General features: G+C 45.3%; 1 protein-coding gene across 12 annotated transcripts in view; it reads left to right on the top strand.

Annotated features, from left to right (window-relative positions):
• Positions 1-1,667: 1,667 nt before the first annotated feature.
• ARSL (arylsulfatase L) overlaps positions 1,668-20,378 on the top strand; it is a 31,883-nt gene continuing 13,172 nt past the window's right edge. For 4 of the 12 annotated variants that reach the window (XM_077988210.1, XM_077988209.1, XM_015126894.3 and 1 more), the window contains exons 1-6: positions 1,668-1,786; positions 9,512-9,554; positions 11,154-11,315; positions 14,044-14,165; positions 16,340-16,462; positions 19,856-20,279. In XM_077988210.1, coding sequence (XP_077844336.1) covers positions 9,532-9,554; positions 11,154-11,315; positions 14,044-14,165; positions 16,340-16,462; positions 19,856-20,279 — 854 coding nt within the window. In that variant the 5' untranslated portion in view covers positions 1,668-1,786; positions 9,512-9,531. Of the gene's footprint in view, positions 1,787-5,508; positions 5,688-9,511; positions 9,555-9,816; positions 9,993-10,626; positions 10,764-11,153; positions 12,136-14,043; positions 14,166-16,339; positions 16,463-19,855; positions 20,280-20,378 lie in introns of those variants that run through there. The other 8 variants (XM_077988206.1, XM_028842190.2, XM_077988207.1 and 5 more) reach the window with 6 other exon arrangements.

Genomic DNA, 20,378 nt, shown 5'->3' with positions numbered 1-20,378 from the left:
GAGGGCGCAACATAGCAAGACCCCATTTTCCCAAAAAAAAAAAAAAAGCTATCCACATGTGGTGGCGTGTGCTTGTGGTCCCAGCTACTCAGGAGGCTGAGGTGGGAGGATCGTTTGAGTCAGGAGGTCAAGGCTGCAGTGACAGTGATTGTGCCACTGCACTGCAGTCTGGGTAACAGAGTGAGCCCGTCTCAAAAAAAAAACAAAAAAAGAATAAATGAGTTTACTTGATGCTAAGAGAGTATTTCTTTTGGAATGCTCGCATTGTAAATGCAGCTGGCAAGTACTGGTGTATAACGTTCGTGCTAAGAGATTCAGGTGTGGAACTTGATTCTGCTACCAGCTCTGAAGGACATGGGAGTATGAGAAAGAAATTGAAATTGCTTACCCAGCATGATCGTAATTAAGTGTTCTCCAGTCATCTGCAAAGTACGTCCTTAACACCAGTGTTTTCAACCCGAGTGATTCTGCACCCTGGGAGACATTGTGCCATGACTAGAGATATTTCTGGTTGTCACGACTGGGGAGAAGGTGGTGGTCACTCCCTGCTTCTAGGGAATGGAGCCCAGGGATGTTTTTCAACATTCTACAGGACGGCCCCTACAATAAAGAATCATCCTCCTCAAATGTAATAGTAGGGTAGTGGCGTAACCATGCCTCATCCCAGAACACAGAAAGTCAGGCTGAAGGTCAGGCAACCTGGGAGTTCCAATTTGGATCCTGGTTTTATCTCCTTGATGTTCAACTTGTGCAAAAAATAACTGTATGAGTGTTGACAGCCTTCCCTCAAGAGCAACATAATCTAGTAGACTTGGCCTAGAGTGCTAGGTGTTCTTAAGCCCATGGAGCCTGTGCTTTGTTCTTTCTGATGTGTCAGACTCACAAAGAATGCATGGAGCTACAGGTGTGTAAGACGGCTTATTTGGCAAGCGGGGGTCTCAAATCCAAACTCTGCAATGTTCAGGCTATGGAGACTATAAATGCATTAGGATGAATATTTTTGTGAGTCAAGACGTAGAAGTGTGCAGACAGCTCTTATTTGAAAAAAAGTCCTTGAAGTGATTCATTTTACATCTAACGTTGCCTGCAATGTATGCTCCGCCTCAATATGAAAACAGAAATGGCGCTCCCTGGCAAATAGATGAGAAAACACACTGGTGCACAGAGCTAAACAGAAGTGATAGTGACAGAGTCACATGGGTCAGCAGCTGTACACATATGGTAATAGTTGCGGCTATGTACGCACAGTCATAGTTGCAAGTGTAACCTGAATCGTTTTCTGTCTTCTTTTTATGTTTGAGGCAAATAGCAAAAGGAAAGAAAAAGGCATGACATTTAAGGGCTATGGAGTGATTATTCAAGATGAATTTCAAGAGAAGCACTTTTCCATTTTGGAAAATGCACTCTGTCTAGATCAAAAGCCAGAAGGGATTCCACCTTCCTGCCATTGAAAAACTCCGTGTTCAGCACCAGATGTCTGGGCTCCTTCCCTGAGAGTGAGGTTCTGCAAATAGAACAGAAGGTCTTTTGTGGACGCCTGAAAGAGCCAGCAGTACATTCCTAGGGGACTTGCCTGATCTGTTCCTGGGACAACCTAACTTGGTTTCTGCGGAATTCCTGTTGCTGCTTTTCAGAGTGAATCAGCTACGCACATGCGTGAGCCAGCCGTTCGGTGCTGCCGAGACAGCCTGTGCGTGTCTGTTTTGGCAAGCAGAAGACGTTTCTTCCAAGGAACAGCCTCCCTGCTGAATCCAGCCGCTGTCGCCCTGACACAACTGCATCTCAGGTAACTGGCCTTCCTTGGGCTTCTTCTCACAGGCCGGCTTTTGCACGTGCAGAGACGCTCCAGGGCGTATTCTTTTGTGCCAAACTGCGTCTTTTCAAACAAGTCCCTGTCAATGTTTTAAAAGTAATTTCCTTTCAAAATAATAATGATAATAATCAGTGCAAATATCAAGAACAGATTTTACATGGGAGATTTCGAAACGTAATGCGTAAGAAAAAGCAACAAGGAAAGATATACCAAATGGGAGACATGGCATCCACACTAGATTCTTATCTTAGCGCTGCTGAAGGCACATGCACTGAACATTGAGGAGATACTGGAGGTGAAAAGCGAAATTGGGTTTGGGAACAGGGCCCAGGCAAAACGCTGAACACAGGCTCGCAGCCCGGGGCTGAGATCAGGGCGGGAAGAGAATCAAAGGCTACATTGTCAGTCTCGCATGGGCGCTTCCTGGTCTTTTTCTTTTGTCTTTACTTGTATTGTATTGTATTATATTTTATTGCAGTCTATATTTTATTATTTTGTTTTATTTTAAATTGAGACAGGATCTTGCCATGTTGTCCATGCTGGTCTCAAACTCCTGGCCTCAAGTGATCTTCCCATCTCGGCCTCCCAAAGGCCAGAGTGTGCCAGCTGAGATTACAAGCGTGAGCCACCGCGCCCAGCCTTGTCTCTTTCTAAAGATATCTTGTATCTTTAGAATGAAACAGTAGAAAATGTTATTCAGTAGTAAAAACTCAATCTGGACCAAAATGTTTAACATTCTAAGGGTTAAAGTGCAGAGTTCTTTGGAAAAGAAAAATCTGCTTTTATTGTGTCGCTAAATGCATAAATACATCACTTCAGAGGTAGGCCACAGACTTGATATATAACCGTACATCATACGACTGTTCAACCATGATTGAGGGTCCTATATTTAGACACCAAAATAACCAGCCAGATAAAACAAACAAACCATGTTCCCCAGGCAAGTCAGAAGCAGCCCTTAATATGCTTTTTCTTAGAAAAATCATATACATATGTATGTTATATGTATAGATGTACTTGTTTTATATGTGTATATGTACTATACATACACTGTAAACATTTTAATTAAAAAATGTACATATATTAATGTATAGATGTACATGCTTTATATGTGTATATATTATGTATATATGTATGTTATATATACATCCATGTACATATATACATTATATGCATGTACATATATAAAAAGACGTGAACATATAAACATGTATATAGATGTCTATATCTACATGTTTACATGTTTTATGTTTATATTTATATGTGCATTTTATAACATGTATTTTATGTATATGTGTACATACATGTACATATTTTATGTATCTATACATATATGTACATATATATTTTAAAGTGCATATTATTTTTATAAAGAAAAACATGCATATTTTAATAAAGAAAAATTATGCTTTATTATATATTTATATATTATATATTATATTTATAAATTTTATTTTATTATTATTAGTGGATTTTTTTTCTAGAGATAGGATCTCACTTTGTTGCTCAGACTGATCTTGAACTCCTGGGCTCAAGCAATCCTCCCACCTCCGCCTCCCAAAGTGCTGGGATTATAGGCGTGAGCCACCACGCCCAGCCTTATTTACACATTTTACATACATTTATACTATGTATGATATACAAAAGTTATTATATATTATATGTAATAAATATGAATATACAAATTGAAATATAGATGAAAATATTCCTTTAGGCCCCCTATGAGGAAATGACTTAAGATTTGTTGCCAAAAATCACAAAGTCAAAGCAATTACCATTAGGGCACACACCTGTGGCAGGAAAAGAACGCGTTTCTGACACCCCTTCTAATACTCATTTGGAGACATGCCATCAAAACCGTTTACTCGTAAAAATGAGTCAGGCCGGAGTGTGCCAGCGTTTCAGCTCCTCATCCAGGAAGCAGGGTGGTTTCCACAGCCACGTCAGGAGGAAGTGAGGTCAGGCGGGCTGTGTGACTTTTCACAGACCCAGTATGTGGCTGCATGTGAAGTTGTGAAGAGACAGCAGGTGGAACTCTATGGAACCCCGTCCTTGTAAGTCAAGGATGGTTGAATAATAGGGACCGTTGTGTAAGTTTCCATTCCATAGAGTAACTTCCCCACAATGATCATGCAGTGCCTCAGAAACTGCTTCCTGCCCCCTTGATCTTGTCTTGTCTTTTCTTTTCTTTTTTGAGACGGAGTCTCACTCTGTCGCCCAGGCTGGAGTGCAGTGGCACAATCTCGGCTCACTGCAACCTCCACCTCCTGGGTTCAATTCTCCTATTCAGCCTCCCACGTAGCTGGGATTACAGGTGTGCGCCACCACACCCAGCTAATTTTTGTATTTTTAGTAGAGATGGGGTTTTTCCATGTTGGCCAGGCTGGTCTCAAACTCCTGACCTCAGGTGATCTGCCCGCCTCGGCCTCCCAAAGTGCTGGGATTACAGGCGTGAGCCACCATGCCCAGCCCATCTTTTTGTTTTAAAATCAAGCATTGCTTGAAAATAATCCTTTTTTCACTTTTTTTTTTTTTGCTTTTTTTTTCTTTTTATTTTTTTATTTTCTTTTCTTTTTAGTGTCTATTATTATTATTATTATTATTATTGAGACAGAATCTCTCTCCGTTGCCCAGGCTGGAGGGCAATGCTGCGATCTCACCTCACTGCAACCTCCAACTCCCGGGTTCAAGCAATTCTCTTGCCTCAGCCTCCCGAGTAGCTGGGATTACAGGCATGCAACACCATGCCTGGCTAATTTTTGTATTTTCAGTAGAGACAGGGTTTCACCATGTTGGCCAGGCTGGTCTCGAGCTCTTGGGCTCAAGTGATCAGCCCACCTCATCCTCCCAAAGTGCTGGAATTACAGGCATGAGCCACTGTGCCTGGCCTTTTTACTTCTTTGTTTGTTTACTTAAAAAATTTTTTTTCTTTTTTATCTTATCTTTATTATTTCTTATTTACTTCATTTACCACTAAACAAATAACTTCTTGAAAAACAATTTTTTTTTGAGGCCAGGTCTTGCTCTGTCACTCAGGCTGGAGTGACACTGCAGCTTCAACCTCCCAGGATCAATCTTTCCACCTCAGCCTCCTGAGTAGCTGGGACTAGAGACGCATGCCACCGTGCCTGGCTAATTGTTTTATTATTTGTAGAGACAGGGTCTTGCTATGATGCCCGGGCTGGTCTCGAAGTCCTGGGCTCAAGCGATCCTCCTGCCTCAACCTTCCCAAGTGCTAGGATTACAGGCATGAGCCACAATGCCCAGCCTAATTTTTTTTTATTTTTGAAGAGACAGCATCTCACTTTGCTGCCCAGGCTGCTCTGAAACTCCTGGCCTCAAGCAATCTTCCTGCCTCATCCTCCCAAAGCGCTGGGATTACAGGCATGAGCCACCATGCCAGGCTGGATATGATCATATTATAGCAAGCGCCCTGTGTAACAGCTAGGCAGTCACTTAAAAACCTAAGGACATTGGCAGAGCGTGGTGGCTCACGCCTGTAATCCCAGCACTTCAGGAGGCCAAAGAGGACAGATCATTTGGGCTCAGGGCTTTGAGACCAGCCTGGGCCACATAGCGAAACCCTGTCTCTACAAAAAATAAAACAAAATAAAAACCTAAGGAAACTGACTACTGGATTGGTAGACGTGGGCGTGGCTTTGAGACTCCCCCATGCTGCGATGTAGGGGGAGTCTGTGCTCGCTCGGTCTGTCCTTACTCTCTCTGATCTTCTGACATGGGAAAAACAAACTCAAAGTCAATCATTCCCAGCTCAAAGCCTTGTGGGAGTGCTCTCTGCCTTCACGCTTGCTTCCTTTGGAAGAGAACCTTCCTTTTCTTGATCGGGGGTTCAGGAGGGAACCCAGGAGCAGAGGTGAGTCCTGTGAAGATTCGTTTGTGCTGGAATGGGACTCCAGCCCCAGGCATGAGGCAGTGTGGTGAACAAAGAGATCCCCGTTCCCTTTTCTGTCTCTGAATAATTGCCCAGTTTGTTTTTATAAAGCAGTACCAGTGACTTACAGGCCTAGGAATGTAGCTCTTTCCTGGAAAGGGGGGATTTGTTTCCTAATCTGCAGGAGAGGCCTTGGGTAGGCCCCAGGCTCTGGGTCACCTCAATGTCACAGCTTCCAAAATTAAACTCATTCAAGGCTTTTATCACCATCTCTTTATTTTTTTAACGTTTTTCTCCAAGAAAAAATTTCATCTTTTTACTTATAAATACATAACATTGCAGAAGAAAGAAAAATTAGGTCGAGCACGGTGGCTAAAATCTGTAATCCGAGCACTTTGGGAGGTCGAGGTGGGTGGATCCCTTGAGCCCAGGAGTTTGAGACCAGCCTGAGCAAAAGAGGAAATCCCACCTCTACTTTAAAAAAAAAAAAAAAAAAAAAATCAATAACCAGGCATAGTGGCAGGTGCCTGTAGTTTCAGCTACTTGGGAGTCTGAGGTGGGAGGATCGCTTGAGCCCAAGAATTTGAGGCTGCAGTGAACTATGATCGCACCACTGCTCTCCAGTCTAGGTGAGACGGCAAGACCCTATCTCAAAAAAAAAAAAAAAAGGAAAAGAAAAGAAAAATTAGAAAAAGAACACTTTAACTAAATCGCCACACCCAGAGATAAACCGCTGCTGGGCAGGATTGCTGCAAACCGTCTTCCCCTATTGGGTGGTGGTTTGGGGTTTTCTCATTACATTTGTACAGTATTTTGCTTCTATTCAGTTTTCTGACCATCGGCAGCGTGGCATTGTAGGTCAGAAAGCAAAGCTGAGGGTGTTAAATGCTCATTTTGGTTTTCTCTCCATGTACAATTTTAAATCAATCTATTTCCCGGTGGAGGTGCCATTAGGTTGGTGGAAAGTAATTGCGTCTTTTGCTATTGCTTTTAGAATATGAGAATTGTGTGTGCTCTCTAGGGTAAAACAAACAAACAAACCTCACGAGCAGGGCGTACACCTTATCCCTTCCTTCTGTGTTCTAAACAAAGCACAAATGATATCTGAGGTCTTTTTCTCTTCAACAGACGGAAAATTACTGGAGATGTAGCAATTCAGTGTTAGACATCCATCAATAATGTCAGAAGCACACTGGTTCGGTCTGGAAAGGCGGGACAGCTTGAAGCAAAGGCAGGAAGACTGTCAGCAGGGAGGGAGCTTCCAGGTCACAGACAGGGTGAGAGAGGAACAGTTGCCTTCTTTTGAGTTTCTGATGAGCCTTTCCAAAGGAGGCGATCAGATACATGTCATCTCAGTGAGCAGAGGGGTGACTTTGACTAGAATGGGAGGCAGAGGCCCTAGGCAGTTCCCAGCTTGACTTTTAGCTTTAGCTTAGTGACTTGCGGGCCTCAAGATGTATTTTCCTTTCAGAAAGCTCATTGTCTTTCTCAGAAGACTGGTTTTGTCCCTGAATCCTGCTAGGAGCAAACACCCCTCCCAGCATCCCCTAAAAGGCGATAAGGGGAAATCCCTCAACCAATCGCTTCTCTCCCACTCACACCCTGGGGTTTTGCAGCCCTTCGGACCTTGCCCACCCCTCCTCTCTGCCCTCCCCGCTCCCACACCAGCTGTGTCTATCCTTGGTCAGGTTTCACCGGGACAGCCACCATGGCCACTTCTAGGCTCTCAGTGCCTGCTGGCTCCAGTGTGTCCTCACTCACTGGCTGCTCGGCCCTTCTAAAAGTGGCCAGGTCACGCCCCTGGTTACTCAGAGGCAGAAGCCCAACACATCTGCACGCTCCTGTCTCTTTATCTTCTAGGCATGCCCACGTCCACTCAACGAAAAGAAGCGAACTCTGTAGAATATTTGAAGAGATTTATTCTGAGCCAAATAGGAATGATCATGACCCATGACACAGTCTTCAGGGGGTCCTGAGAACATGTGCCCAAGGTGATTGGGGTGCAGCTTGGTTTTATACATTTTAGGGAGGCATGAGACAGCAATCAAATACATTTAAGAAATACAGTGGTTTGGTTCAGAAAGGTGGAACAAGTCAAAGCCAGGGGACTTCCAGCTTATACATAGATTTAAACATTTCCTGGTTGACAATTGGTTGAGTTCGTCTAAAGACCTGGGATCCTAGGAGGCTGAGGCAGGAGAATCACTTGAACCCGGGAGGCGGAGCTTGCAGTGAGCCAAGATGGTGCCATTGCACTCCAGCCTGGGCAACAGAGCGAGACTCCGTCTCAAAAAAGAAAAAAAAAAAAAACAAACAAACCTGGGATCCCTAGAAAAGAAATGTTCAGGTTAAGATAAAAGATTGTGGAGACCAAGGTTCTTCTGGAGTCTTATAGTGGCTGCCCTTAGAGACACTAGATGACACTATTCAGACCTTTAAAAGGTGCTAGAGTCTTAGTTAATCTTTTCAGGATTGGGAAGGTCTGGAAGAAAAAGATGTGAATCTCTATGTGAATAGAAATTATTTACATCTTTACAGATGCAAATTTTTCCCCACAAAGGACAGCTTTACAGCACCGTTCCAAGATATGGCAAAGAAACATGTTTTGGGGTAAAATGTTTTGATTTTCTTATTTGTCCCATGTTATGCCGGAGTCAGATTGGAAAGTAAGTCACGATATATAGTTAAATGAAACCCTTCTGATGAGAATTTATGGTTTGTAGTGCACGACTCTCCAGACCCCTTAGATAGGAATTCAGGCGAGATAAAAAGAAAAATCCGAGCTTTGTCCTCAGTCCCATGCACAAGCCACATGGGGTGAGACCACTGCAGTACCCTGAAGGCGACCTGTTGCTGTCTGCAACTCTAATTGTTATCTTCCATCTCACTCCTTTCCTGCTCTCCACCCTGGGCTCTCCACCCTGGGCTCTCCACCCTGGGCTCTCCACCCTGGGCTCTCCCTCACTTTTTGGAGAGACTGAGGGGCCGCCCCTCTGTGCTTTGGGGTCGCCCGTTTCCCTCCATGGACAGAACATTTCCAAGTGTGGGCAATGGTCGCCCCGTCTTCCTGCAGCACCTGCCCCTAGCAAAGAAGGCGAATGCTTCTCTCCTTCATGCAGCACTCAGTGCCTGCAGAGTCCTCTAGGCCTTTTTCCTTCACACCGACACTCCCAGTTCTGTTTTCGAGTCCGCACCTCCTGGGCTCCAGCAATCCTCCCACTGCTGCCTCCCAAAGAGCTGGGATTACGGGCATGAGCCACCACGCCCAGCCTCTCATTGTATTTCTGATCTTCATACCCTCTACTCAGATTCTTTCGTGTATCATCTAAGCTTTGATCTTGCCCCGCTTCCCCCTTCCAAATCAGGACTCTCTCTGCGTTTCTGGACATTAGCAATCACCCTCGCCCTGGGCTCAGGAAGCAGAAGACAAAAGAAGCTGCTTCCGGACACTGGGATTCTCTCCTCACTTGGCGATCTTCTGCCCTGACCACGTCACTCATGGGCTATGAAAGCTGGTAAAGGGGATGGAGACCCTGTGATCACTTTCCTCCTCTTTCTCTGAAGACTCCATCTGGCTGTGTATTGAAACATGCTTTACATTCTTAACATAGTATCAAACATTTTCGAAGCCTTTTCACTCGGGAAAAGCATTCCTTTATGACATTTTGGTCATTGTTTTAAGATATTTTTGCTATTGATATCATGAACGGGAATCAAAGTTCCCCTTTCTAATTACTTACTGTTTTATTTATAATCAGTTCAATTTCTGCTGTCAATGTGATTGTGGACATCTTTATGTCTTACAGGAAATAGAGATAGAGACAACATGTTACATCTGCACCATTCTTGGTAAGATACAATTATATGCACTCATTAATAGTCTTTTCTTTCTTTCTCTTTCTTTCTTTCTTTCTTTCTTTCTTTCTTTTTCTATCTATCTTTCTTTCTTTCTCTCCTTCCTTCCTTCCTTTTCTTCTTACTTTTTTTCCTTTCTTATATAGAGACAGGGTCTCACCATGTTGCCCAAGCTGGTCTTGAACACCTGGGCTCAGGTGATGCTACCGCCTTGGCCCCCCAACGTGCTTGGATAATGGGCATGAGCCACCACGCCTGACCACTTCTGGATCTCTTGATGGTTCTTTCTCAGAATGCACTGATAGTGATTGATCCTGCATCTGGAGAATGAAGCATGAGACCCGTGATTAATAGATGTGCTCCATGCTCCCTTGATCTGATGTTGTCCCAGGCAGCCTCAGAGGGAATTGTATTTAATTCTTGGCAAATCAGGTGGGCATCAACCTCTACCATCGGCCAGGTGTCTGGTTTTCCAGGGAAAATCAGGGTTTCCCCTACTGCAAACCTTCTTGGAGACTCAGATTATATCTTTACTGCATCCCACTGGGGATTGGGACACTATGGCCCTGCTGTCCACATGCATTCCCAGGGTGGCATCGATGAAAGAGGCAGCAATGATAGTGGCAGGCTGTATGTCACCAAGCCCTGTGGAAATGCTCCCTCAGGGTACGCAACTACCAGGGCTTTCTCCTCCAGGCTAGAACCTCCTTCACCTCCAAACCCACTTCTCCTCAGATACCAGTGGGCTAAAGAAGTCAGTCCTGGGTATGTTCATCTGCGCGCTGCAATGCGCAGAGGGTTTTCATAGACTCAGAAGTAGCAGCTCACTGTGTCTCACCTTGCCCCAAGCTTGTGTCTCTTCCTTGCTCTGCTGGGTGGTCCAACCCCTAACCCCAGCCCCCATTCCCTGTATTCAACACAATTTGCTTAAGGAAGAACAATGAAGAAGAGGCAACGGAGAAGGGACAATAGCTGTTCTGGGGACCCGATCCATCCAAGAAACCATGACCAAGGCAGGCTTTCTGTCTGTTTCTGCTTTTTATGGTTGCTGTTGCCGTAGTTTTGAGACAGCTTTGCTCTGTTGCCCTGCAGTGTTGCGATCTCAGCTCGCTGCAGCCTCAACCTCCCAGGCTCAAGCAACCCTCCCACCTCAGCCTTTGCAGTAGTTGGGACTACAGGCACATGCCACCATGCCCAGCTAAGGTTTGTATTTCTTGTAGAGATGAGTTTTCACCATGTTGCGCAGGCTGGTCTTGAACTCCTGCGCTAAAGCAATCCACCCGCTGCGGCCTCACAAGATACTGAGCTTACAGGAGTGAGCCACTGCACCCCACCAAGGCTTTCTGTTAATCGTGAGTTTAAAACAACAGACTTTAGAGCATCCAAAAACAAACACTTAAAGGCCAAATAAAGTCATCAACAGTATCAGTTAATTGTAACCAGAGAAAAACAATCAAATGCCTAAGAGATGTCCTCAAAGCTATTCTGAAATGTGATGATAATATCAATACCTCTTAACATAGTGATGCCACCTTCCCCCATACACAAGTTCTGCAAGCGAGATGGACAGGAGCGTGATGCAGTCTCTGACAGGTTGTGTTTCAGGAGCTGGCTGGCCGGGATGCTGTCTGTGCTGCTAGGTTTGGTGCCATCAGCTTCCAGCAACATTTCCACCTCCCGACCGAACATCCTTCTTCTGATGGCAGACGACCTCGGCATCGGGGACATTGGCTGCTATGGCAACAACACCATGAGGCAAGGGACAGAGAATTACTCACCTGGTGCCCCCAGTGCAGACACCAGAAGAAAGAGAAGCCACTGAAAATGCATATAACCCTTGATCTTGGCAGTTCACACTTCAAGAGTTCTGCACTTCTGCGTTTTCTAACACTCCCTAATGTTACTTTCTTCCCACGCCAGCACTAACCCCACCTCAATCCATCCTACATATGACTGCTCATTTCATTTTTATTTCTATTTTATTTATTTATTTTTTTTTATGTTTATCTGAGATAAAGTCTTGCTCTGTGGTCCAGGCTGGATTGCACTGGTACAATCACAGCTCACTGCAGCCTCGACCTCCCAGGTTCAAGTGATCCTCCTGCCTCAGCCTCCCGAGTAATTCTGGGACTGCAGGTGCCCACCATCATGCTTGGGTAATTTTTAAATTTCTTATGGAGGTGGAGTTTTGCCATGTTGCCCAGGCTGGTCTCCAACTTCTGGGCTCAAGTGATCCACACGCCTCAGCCTCCCAAAGTGCTGGTATTGCAGATGTAAGCCACCATACCTGGCCTCATTTCTTTTTTTTTTTTTTTTTTGAGAGAGTCTCACTGTGTTGCCCAGGCTGGAGTACAGTGGCGCGATCTCGGCTCACTACAACCTCCGCCTCCGGGATTCCAGTGATTCTCCTGCCTCAGCCTCCAGAGTAGCCGGGATTATAGGCGCCTGCCACCGCGCCTGGATAATTTTTGTATTTTCAGTAGAGACAGGGTTTGCCATATTGGCCTGGCTGGTCTTGAACTCCTGGCCTCAAGTGATCCACCCGCTTCAGCCTCCCAAAGTGCTGGGACTACAGGTATGAGCCACTGTGCCCGTCCTCGTTTCATTTTTTAAATATGATTTTTATCCACCCAGTACATAATGGACAATGCTTTAGAAATGCTATCAGCCGGGCATGACTGTAATCCCAGCTCTTTGGGAGGCTGAGGCAGGAGGATCACTGAAGGCCGGGAGTTCAAGACCAGCCTAGGAAACAGTGAAATCCTACCTCTAAAAAATATAAACATTATTTTTGTTTGTTTGTTTGAGATGGAGTCTTGCTCTGTCACCCAGGCTGGAGTGTAGTGGCACGATCTTGGCTCACTGCCAGCTCCATCTCTACATGCCATTCTCCTGCCTCAGCCTCCCGAGTAGCTGGGACTACAGGTGCCCGCCACCATGCCCCCCTAATTTGTTTGTATTTTTAGTAGAGACGTGGTTTCACTGTGTTAGCCAGGATGGTCTCGATCTCCTGACCTCGTGATCCGCCTGCCTCAGCCTCCCAAAGTGCTGGGATTACAGATGTGAGTCACCACTCCCAGCACATTTTAATTTTTTTAATTAAAGAAAATTAGCCAGGCATGGTGGATGCACCTGTAATCCTAGCTATTCAAGAGGGTGAGGTGTGGGAGGATCACTTGAGCCCAGGAGTTTGAGGTTGCAGTGAGCTGTGATCAGACCACTACGCTCTGGGCAGCAGAGTGAGACCCTGTTTCAAAAAATAAACAGGCTGACCATGGTGGCTCACGCCTATAATCCCAGCACTTTGGGAGGCGAAGGCAGGCTGATCACTTGGAGGTCAGGAGTTCAAGACCAGCCTGGCCAACATGGTGAAACCCCCGTCTCTACTAAAAACACAAAAATTAGCTGGGAGTGGTGGCGGGCACCTGTAATCCCAGCTACTTGGGAGGCTGAGGCAGGAGAATCACGTGAACCCGGGAGGGAGAGGTTGTAGTGAGCCTCAAATAGTGCCACTGCACTCCAGCCTGGAGACTCAGTCTCAAAATACAAACAAATAAACAAACATACAGAAGACATCAGTGTCGTTGCCTGTAAGCGGAAGACCAATATTGATCTCCATCTCACTCCCAACCCCATCCATCTAGCCAAGCCCAGCACATACGCGGGATTTCAGTCCTCCCTGCTGGAAAGCTCTGCTTTTCATTAGGAGGGTCCACACCCTCTTAATGCCAAAATCTGGTGTGTCCATCTGTCATGAGCTAGAGCTAGTCCATCCTCCTGTCTGAATTCCAGCCTTCCACCCTCATGTAGCACTTACAGTGTGTTGGCGTCCATGAAGTCAAACCTTCTCATGAACACTGTGAGTCCCGGAGAAGGTGCCCTGGGCTCTCAGTTCTGCATTCCCTCTGAGGTTGCTCTCTCAGTACCAATAGTGCCTTATGGAAACTTAGTCACTCTATCTACTCATTCATTTATTTATTTCAGAGACAGGTTGTCTCTCCGTCACCTAGGCTGAAGTACAGTGTTGCAATCACAGCTCACTGCAGCCTCGAACTCCTGAGCTCAAACAGTCCTCCTTCCTCAGTCTCCCAAGTAGCTGGTTCTACAGACATGCGCCACCATTCCTGGCTAATTTTTCTATTTTTGTAGGTTTTTTTTGGTAGAGACAGGGTCTCGCCATGTTGGCCCGGCTGGTCTTGAACTCCTGGCCCCAAACAATCCTCCTGCCTTGGCTTTCCGAAGTGCTAGGATTACAGGCATGAGCCACCGCGTCCAGCCACTCACTTCTATTTAAATGAGTTGATGTTTCCTTGAAGGTTCAGAAAACATTAGAAATCTTTGACATTACGTTTAGGTCATTCCTAAGAACATCTTGAAGCGCTCTACAATGACCAGCAGACCGTCTATTAAGTAGCATGTAGCTGTGCTTATGAAAATCCTGTCTAATTTTAACAAGTAAAGCTGTTAATTTGTCCCTCCATAGGACTCCAAATATTGACCGCCTTGCAGAGGACGGCGTGAAGCTGACCCAACACATCTCTGCGGCATCTTTGTGCACCCCGAGCAGAGCTGCCTTCCTCACGGGCAGATACCCTGTTCGATCAGGTTAGTCTCTCTTTCAACTGCGCTAGGGTGCGGCCTGGTGTATTAATCATAGTTTTTAGTTTGTACATTTTGGTTTTTTTATTAGGTTTGTTTTTTTTAATTTAAATAGAGATTGGTGGGGCGGGAGTGTCTCTCTCTATCTTGCCCATACTGATCTTGAAATGCTGGGCTCAAAAGATCCCCCTTCCTTGACCTCCCAGAGTGCTGGGATTACAGGCGTGAGCCACCGTGCCCAGGCAGCTTTTATATTCTGATGCTTTGACATCTTAGGGCTTTGCTGACCTTGGCAGGACTGGCCCTCCCAGGGCTAGCCAGTTCTTAGAGACAGCAAACAAGTCACTTGGGAGTGCACCTTTCATAGATAAACCAATCAATCCAGAGCACACACCCCCTAACCATCACCTTTATGAGGTTTTCATATATGGGGCCACTCTCTCTTTGCCCTAATGCCCCCAGAATCAGGTACCAGCTTTCTAGGGACAGCCCCTACAGATGAAAGCCCACGGAAATTGTACAAACTGGCCAGTCTTAAGCCGACTTACCCTACCTTGCCAATTGCTTTCCAAAAAAGAAAAACAATAAATAAGAAAGGCTTTTCCCATGCTTTCCCCTCACTCCCTCTGCCTCCTGACCAACCCTGAAGCTTCCCCATATAATCACACAGCATGGCTCACCCCTGCCTCCTCTTAAACTGTGAGTAATAAACTATCAAGAACTGTGAGTAATAAACTATCTCTCCAATGACAGTCATCTCCTGATCTGTTGGCCTTGCCATAGCTAAATAATGATAAAACTTTAATAATAATAATAATGATACGTAACACCTACATTTTAAAACACTTGGGTAGAGGCTGGGTGTGGTGGCTCATGCCTGTAATCCCAGCACTTTGGGAGGCTGAGGCAGGCAGATCACTTGAGGTCAGGAGGTCGAGAGCAGCCTGGCCAACATGGGGAAACCCCGTCTCTACTAAAAATACAAAAATTAGCTGGGTGTGATGATGAGTGCCTGTAGTCCCAGCTACTTGGGAGGCTGAGGCAGGATAATTGCTTGAACCCGGGAGGTGGAGGTTGCAGTGAGCCGAGATCACGCCACTGCACTCCAGCCTGGGTGACAGAGCAAGACGCTGTCTCAAAACATACAAACGAACACTTGGGTAAAGATTTGGAATGTCCAGAGAGCAGAATAAAATTTTATCAGTGGCTACCAACCTTGTCAGTACGTTAGAATCATCCAGAGGATATTCCTACCATCCGAAAGCCCAAGTTCCACCCAAGACTGATAAAAATTAGCACCCCTGGGGTGATAACCAGGCATCAGAATATTTTGAAGCTCCCCACACGATTCCAATGGGCAGACAAGTTTGAGAACCTTTGGATTATATCAAGAGTTTGATGAAATTATAAAATCATTTTTAGGTCAGGCACAATGGCTCATGACTCTAATCCCAACACTTTAGGAGGCTGAGGTGGGAGGATTTACTTGAGTCTAGGAGTTCAAGAGCAGCCTGGGCAACATAGTGAGATCCCATCTCTACAAAAAATTTAAAAATATTAGCTAGGCATGGTGGTGTGCCCCTGTAGTCCCAGCTGCTTGGGAGACTGAGGTGGGAGGATCAGTTGAGCCCAGGAGTTCAAGGCTGCAGTGATCTATAGTCATGCCACTGCACTCAAGTCTGGGTGACAGAGTGAGACCCTGTCTCTGCAAAAAATTTTAAAATTAGCCAGGTGTGGTGGTGCGCACCTGTAGTCCCAGCTACTCAGGTAACTGAGGTGGGAGGCTCGTTTGAGCCCAGGTGGTCGAGACTGCAGTGGGCATTGATTACACCACTGCATTCCAGCCTGGACGACAGAACAAGACCTCATCTCTAAATAAATTAATTAACACACAAAAAAAAACATTGTAAGTTTTTATTCCTTTTTCACTGAATTATATTACTTATAACCTGCACATAACGGGAAAGTCCATCTTCTCACTAACGTTTTCAACAAATTAATCATTTACTTTGCTGCCAAAAATGCAGTCCACTAGGCAAAGTCATATAGGAAGTCCATTTTCAATTTAATTTTAAGTAAGAGAGATTTTTACCAAGCGTTCTATTTTTAAATAAATAATAAGTAACAAACAGAAAAAAAAATGTGTAACAGTAGTTCTTTTTCTTAATAATTGCTCAAAGGGATGGTTTCCAGCATTGGTTACCGTGTTCTTCAATGGACTGGAGCATCTGGAGGTCTTCCAACAAATGAGACAACTTTTGCAAAAATATTGAAAGAGAAAGGCTATGCCACTGGACTCATAGGTATGTACGTTTTTAAAAGTGGTACGCGCATGACTTTTATATGGAAGGGACATTCAGCTAAAAAGTTTGGAAAGGAAAATGGGTGAGGTGCTGTGGGATTTTCCACTAGACAGAAAGCTGCATATATCTAGGAACCATGTTACTTTCCAGGTTGTTTACTGCAAAGTAGATACTCAAGAAATACCAGATCAGGCAAGGTGGCTCGTGCCTATAATCCCAGTACTTTGAGAGGCCAAGGTGGACAGAGTGCTTGAGCCCAGAAGTTTGAAACCCACCTGGGCAACATGGCAAGACCCCACCTCTACAAAAAAATAATTATAATAATAAATTTAAAAAAGAAATAAAATGTGCTCATGCCTATGGCATACGCTCCAAGCTCTGTTGCACAACACGCAATCGCTGCTTTGTTCTGTGGGATCCTCTCCCGCCCTTCACATGGACTTTGTGTCTTAGACATTAGTGTCTTAGACTGAACACCTTCAGCTCTTTCATGGTTGGTTTATGGATCAATTGAGCTAGTTTAGCGCTGTGATCTAAATGTTTGTGTCCCCCTAAAATTCCTGTGTTGAAACTCTTACCCCCCAGGTAATGGAGTCAGGAGGTGAAGCCTTTGGGAGGTGATGAGGTTGTGAAGGTGGAGCCTCATATGTGGGATTAGTGCCTTTACAAAAGTGACTCTGGTCAGGCGCGGTGGCTCATGCCTGTAATCCCAGCACTTTGGGAGGCCAAGGTGGGTGGATCGCTTGAGGCCAGGAGTATGAGACCAGCCTGGGCAGCATGGCGAAACCCTGTCTCTACAAAAAAAGAAAAAGAAAGAAAGAAAAGGAACATCGCCTTAATGAAATATTTGGCATCTCACACAATGTTCTCGTAGACCATGATAAAAAAAAATAAGAAAAAATACATTATTTTATCAAAAAGGTCTGTAATGCTACCTATTTTTCCCTTCAGTGTGTAGGAAGATGTCTACTAGAATTATACCTCCCTGTCAGCTTCCATAACTAACATGGTTATTCTTCTACAAGTCAACAAAGCATGTTATGTATTGGATGAAAAACAAAATTAATGGCAATAGTTCCTTGAGAGGAGACCAAGTTGCCATTATCATTATTGTGTTATAGTAATGATTTTTATCAATAGTTCCATTTATTGATAACAAACAACATGACTAGTGGATACAATGAATATAAAATTCAATAAATTATATATTTCTAAAAATTAAAAATTATAAAATGTTCTTTAATTTTTTACCAAAAAAAAAAAAAAAATCTGGGGAGATTCAGTCATCACTGTCACACAAAGGTGCATTTTCTCCAATAGACATTTTGTTTTTTTGAGACAGGGCACTCACTCTGTTACTCAGGCTACAGGGCAATGGTGCGGTTATGGCTCACTGCAGTCTCGACCTCCTGGACTCAAGTGATCCTCCCACCTTAGCCTCCCAAGCAGCTGGCACTACAGGCTTGCACCACCATGCCTGGTTAATCTTTTCTATTTTTTTTTTTTTTGTAGAGACAGGGTCTTCCCATGCTACCCAGGCTGGTCTCAAGCAATCCTGGGCTCAAGCAATCCTCTCACCTCGGCCTCTCAAGGGACTGGGATTATAGTTGTGAACCACCATGCCCGGCCAACTATAATTTTTCTAAAACAGAAGAGTCTATCCTTATGGGATATTCACTGGGCAATCATGAGGTTTTCCAGATGGCAGACAGCACTGGAGTGGTTGACATCTCTTTGTCAACACCATAGTAGTGGCCGCATGGAAGCAAAGACTATGCTTTGACTGAATTTGAAAGGTGCGCCTTGCGAAACCCACCACCGACTTCAACCATGGCCACTATGATAGTGGTTTCTCAGAGAGAGGACAATTCCAAAGCCCAGAAGTCTTCTGCCCATGCTGATGATATCACATGGTGCTTTCTGGCCTTCATCATTGCACTGCAGAACAAGGTGCGATAGACTAAATAATGGTCCCCAGAGATGTCAGGCCCTAACCTCTGAATCTAGCAAATATTAGCTTATATGCAAAAAGAGTCTTTGTAAATGTGATTAAGTGAATGATCTTGAGGTGAGAAAATGATCCTGAATTATCCAGCTGGGCCCACTGTGCAAGGACAAGGCTTCATTTAACATGGAGGTACAGGAAGATTGGGCCACAGAGAGGAGAAAGCAGTGTGATTAAAGTGATGTGACCACAAGCCAAGGGATGGCTGGAGCCACCCACAGCTGGGAGAGGCAGGAAGGATCCTCCCTAGAGCTTCTGGAGAGAGTATGCATGTGTCTGTGCCCTAATATCCTCTTCCTATGGGACACAAGTTCTATCAGATTAGGGCCTGTATTAGTCTGTTCTCACGCTGCTAATAAAGACATACCCAAGGCTGGGTAATTTATGAAGAAAAGAGGTTTAATGGACTCCCAGTTTCACATGGCTGGGGAGGCCTCACAATCATGGTGGAAGGCAAAGGAGAAGCAAAGCCATGTCTTACATGGCGGCAGGCAAGAGGGCATGTGCAGGGGAACTCCCATTTATAAAACCATCAGATCTTGTGAGACTCATTCACTACCGTGAGAACAGTATAGGGGAAACCACCTCCATGATCCAATTATCTCCACCCGGCCCCACCCTTGACACATAGGGATTATTACAATTCAAGGTGAGATTTGCATGAGGACACAGCCAAACCGTATCAGTGCCAAACCAATGACCTCATTTTACCTTACTTATCTCTTTGAACACCCTGTCTCCAAACACAGTCACATTCTGAGGTCCTGGGTGTTAGGGCTTCAACTCAGAAATTTGAGGCAGGCCAGGATCCAGCTCACAACAGTCATTGCAGATATAATCAAGTAAAGATGAGGTCTCTACGGTGGGTCCTACTGCAAAGACTGCTGTCCCTATAAAGACAAGAGATTAGGTCGCAGACACACACAGAGGACAACGCCATGGAAACATGGAGACGGAGACTGGAGGGATGCGACCACAAGCCCAGGGAGGCCTGGAGCCCTCAGGAGTTGGGAGAGGCAGGAAGGATCCTCTCCTAGAGCCTCCAATTTGAGTGTGGCCTGGAGACACTTCGATCTCAGACTCCTGGTCTCTAGGACTGGGAGAGGATACATTTCTGCTGTATTAAGTGAACAGTTTTACAGTAATTTGTTCCACCTGTCACAGGTAACTCATATTTTGGTTAAAGCTGACACACGGGGTCCTCATTCCCCTGAAACGATGAGGCCAGATTGCGGGGTGCAAGTAACAGCTAGTGCTGCCCACACTTCTCTGCAATCTCCCGGCCCCTCAGTGTCTAACAGAGTATCAGGAATGCGACAAACAGTCAATATCGACATGTCCAGTTGTGCTCAGATGCTTGTCACATCAACATCCTTTTTGCCTCTCAGGAAAGTGGCATCTGGGTCTCAACTGTGAGTCAGCCAGCGATCATTGCCACCACCCCCTCCACCATGGCTTTGACCATTTCTACGGAATGCCTTTCTCCTTGATGGGTGATTGCGCCCACTGGGAACTCTCAGAGAAGCGTGTCAACCTGGAACAAAAACTCAACTTCCTCTTCCAAGTCCTGGCCCTGGTTGCCCTCACACTGGTAGCAGGGAAGCTCACACACCTGATACCCGTCTCGTGGACGCCGGTCATCTGGTCAGCGCTTTGGGCCGTCCTCCTCCTCGCAGGCTCCTATTTTGTGGGTGCTCTGATTGTCCATGCCGACTGCTTGCTGATGAGAAACCACACCATCACGGAGCAACCCATGCGCTTCCAAAAAACGACGCCCCTTATTCTGCGGGAGGTCGCGTCCTTTCTCAAAAGGTCAGCAGAAAAGTGTCAGCTTCCTCCAAGCACTCAGCTTGGGAATGAAAATGCATCCTAAATAGTCTTCTTCAGTCAGGCATGGTGGCTCATGCCTGT

The sequence above is a fragment of the Macaca mulatta genome, chromosome X (genome assembly GCF_049350105.2).
Source record: "Macaca mulatta isolate MMU2019108-1 chromosome X, T2T-MMU8v2.0, whole genome shotgun sequence".
NCBI classification, from domain to species: Eukaryota; Metazoa; Chordata; class Mammalia; order Primates; family Cercopithecidae; genus Macaca; species Macaca mulatta.
The sequence above is the reverse complement of the archived record's forward strand: the minus strand, read 5'-3'. Positions and strand labels throughout refer to the sequence as shown.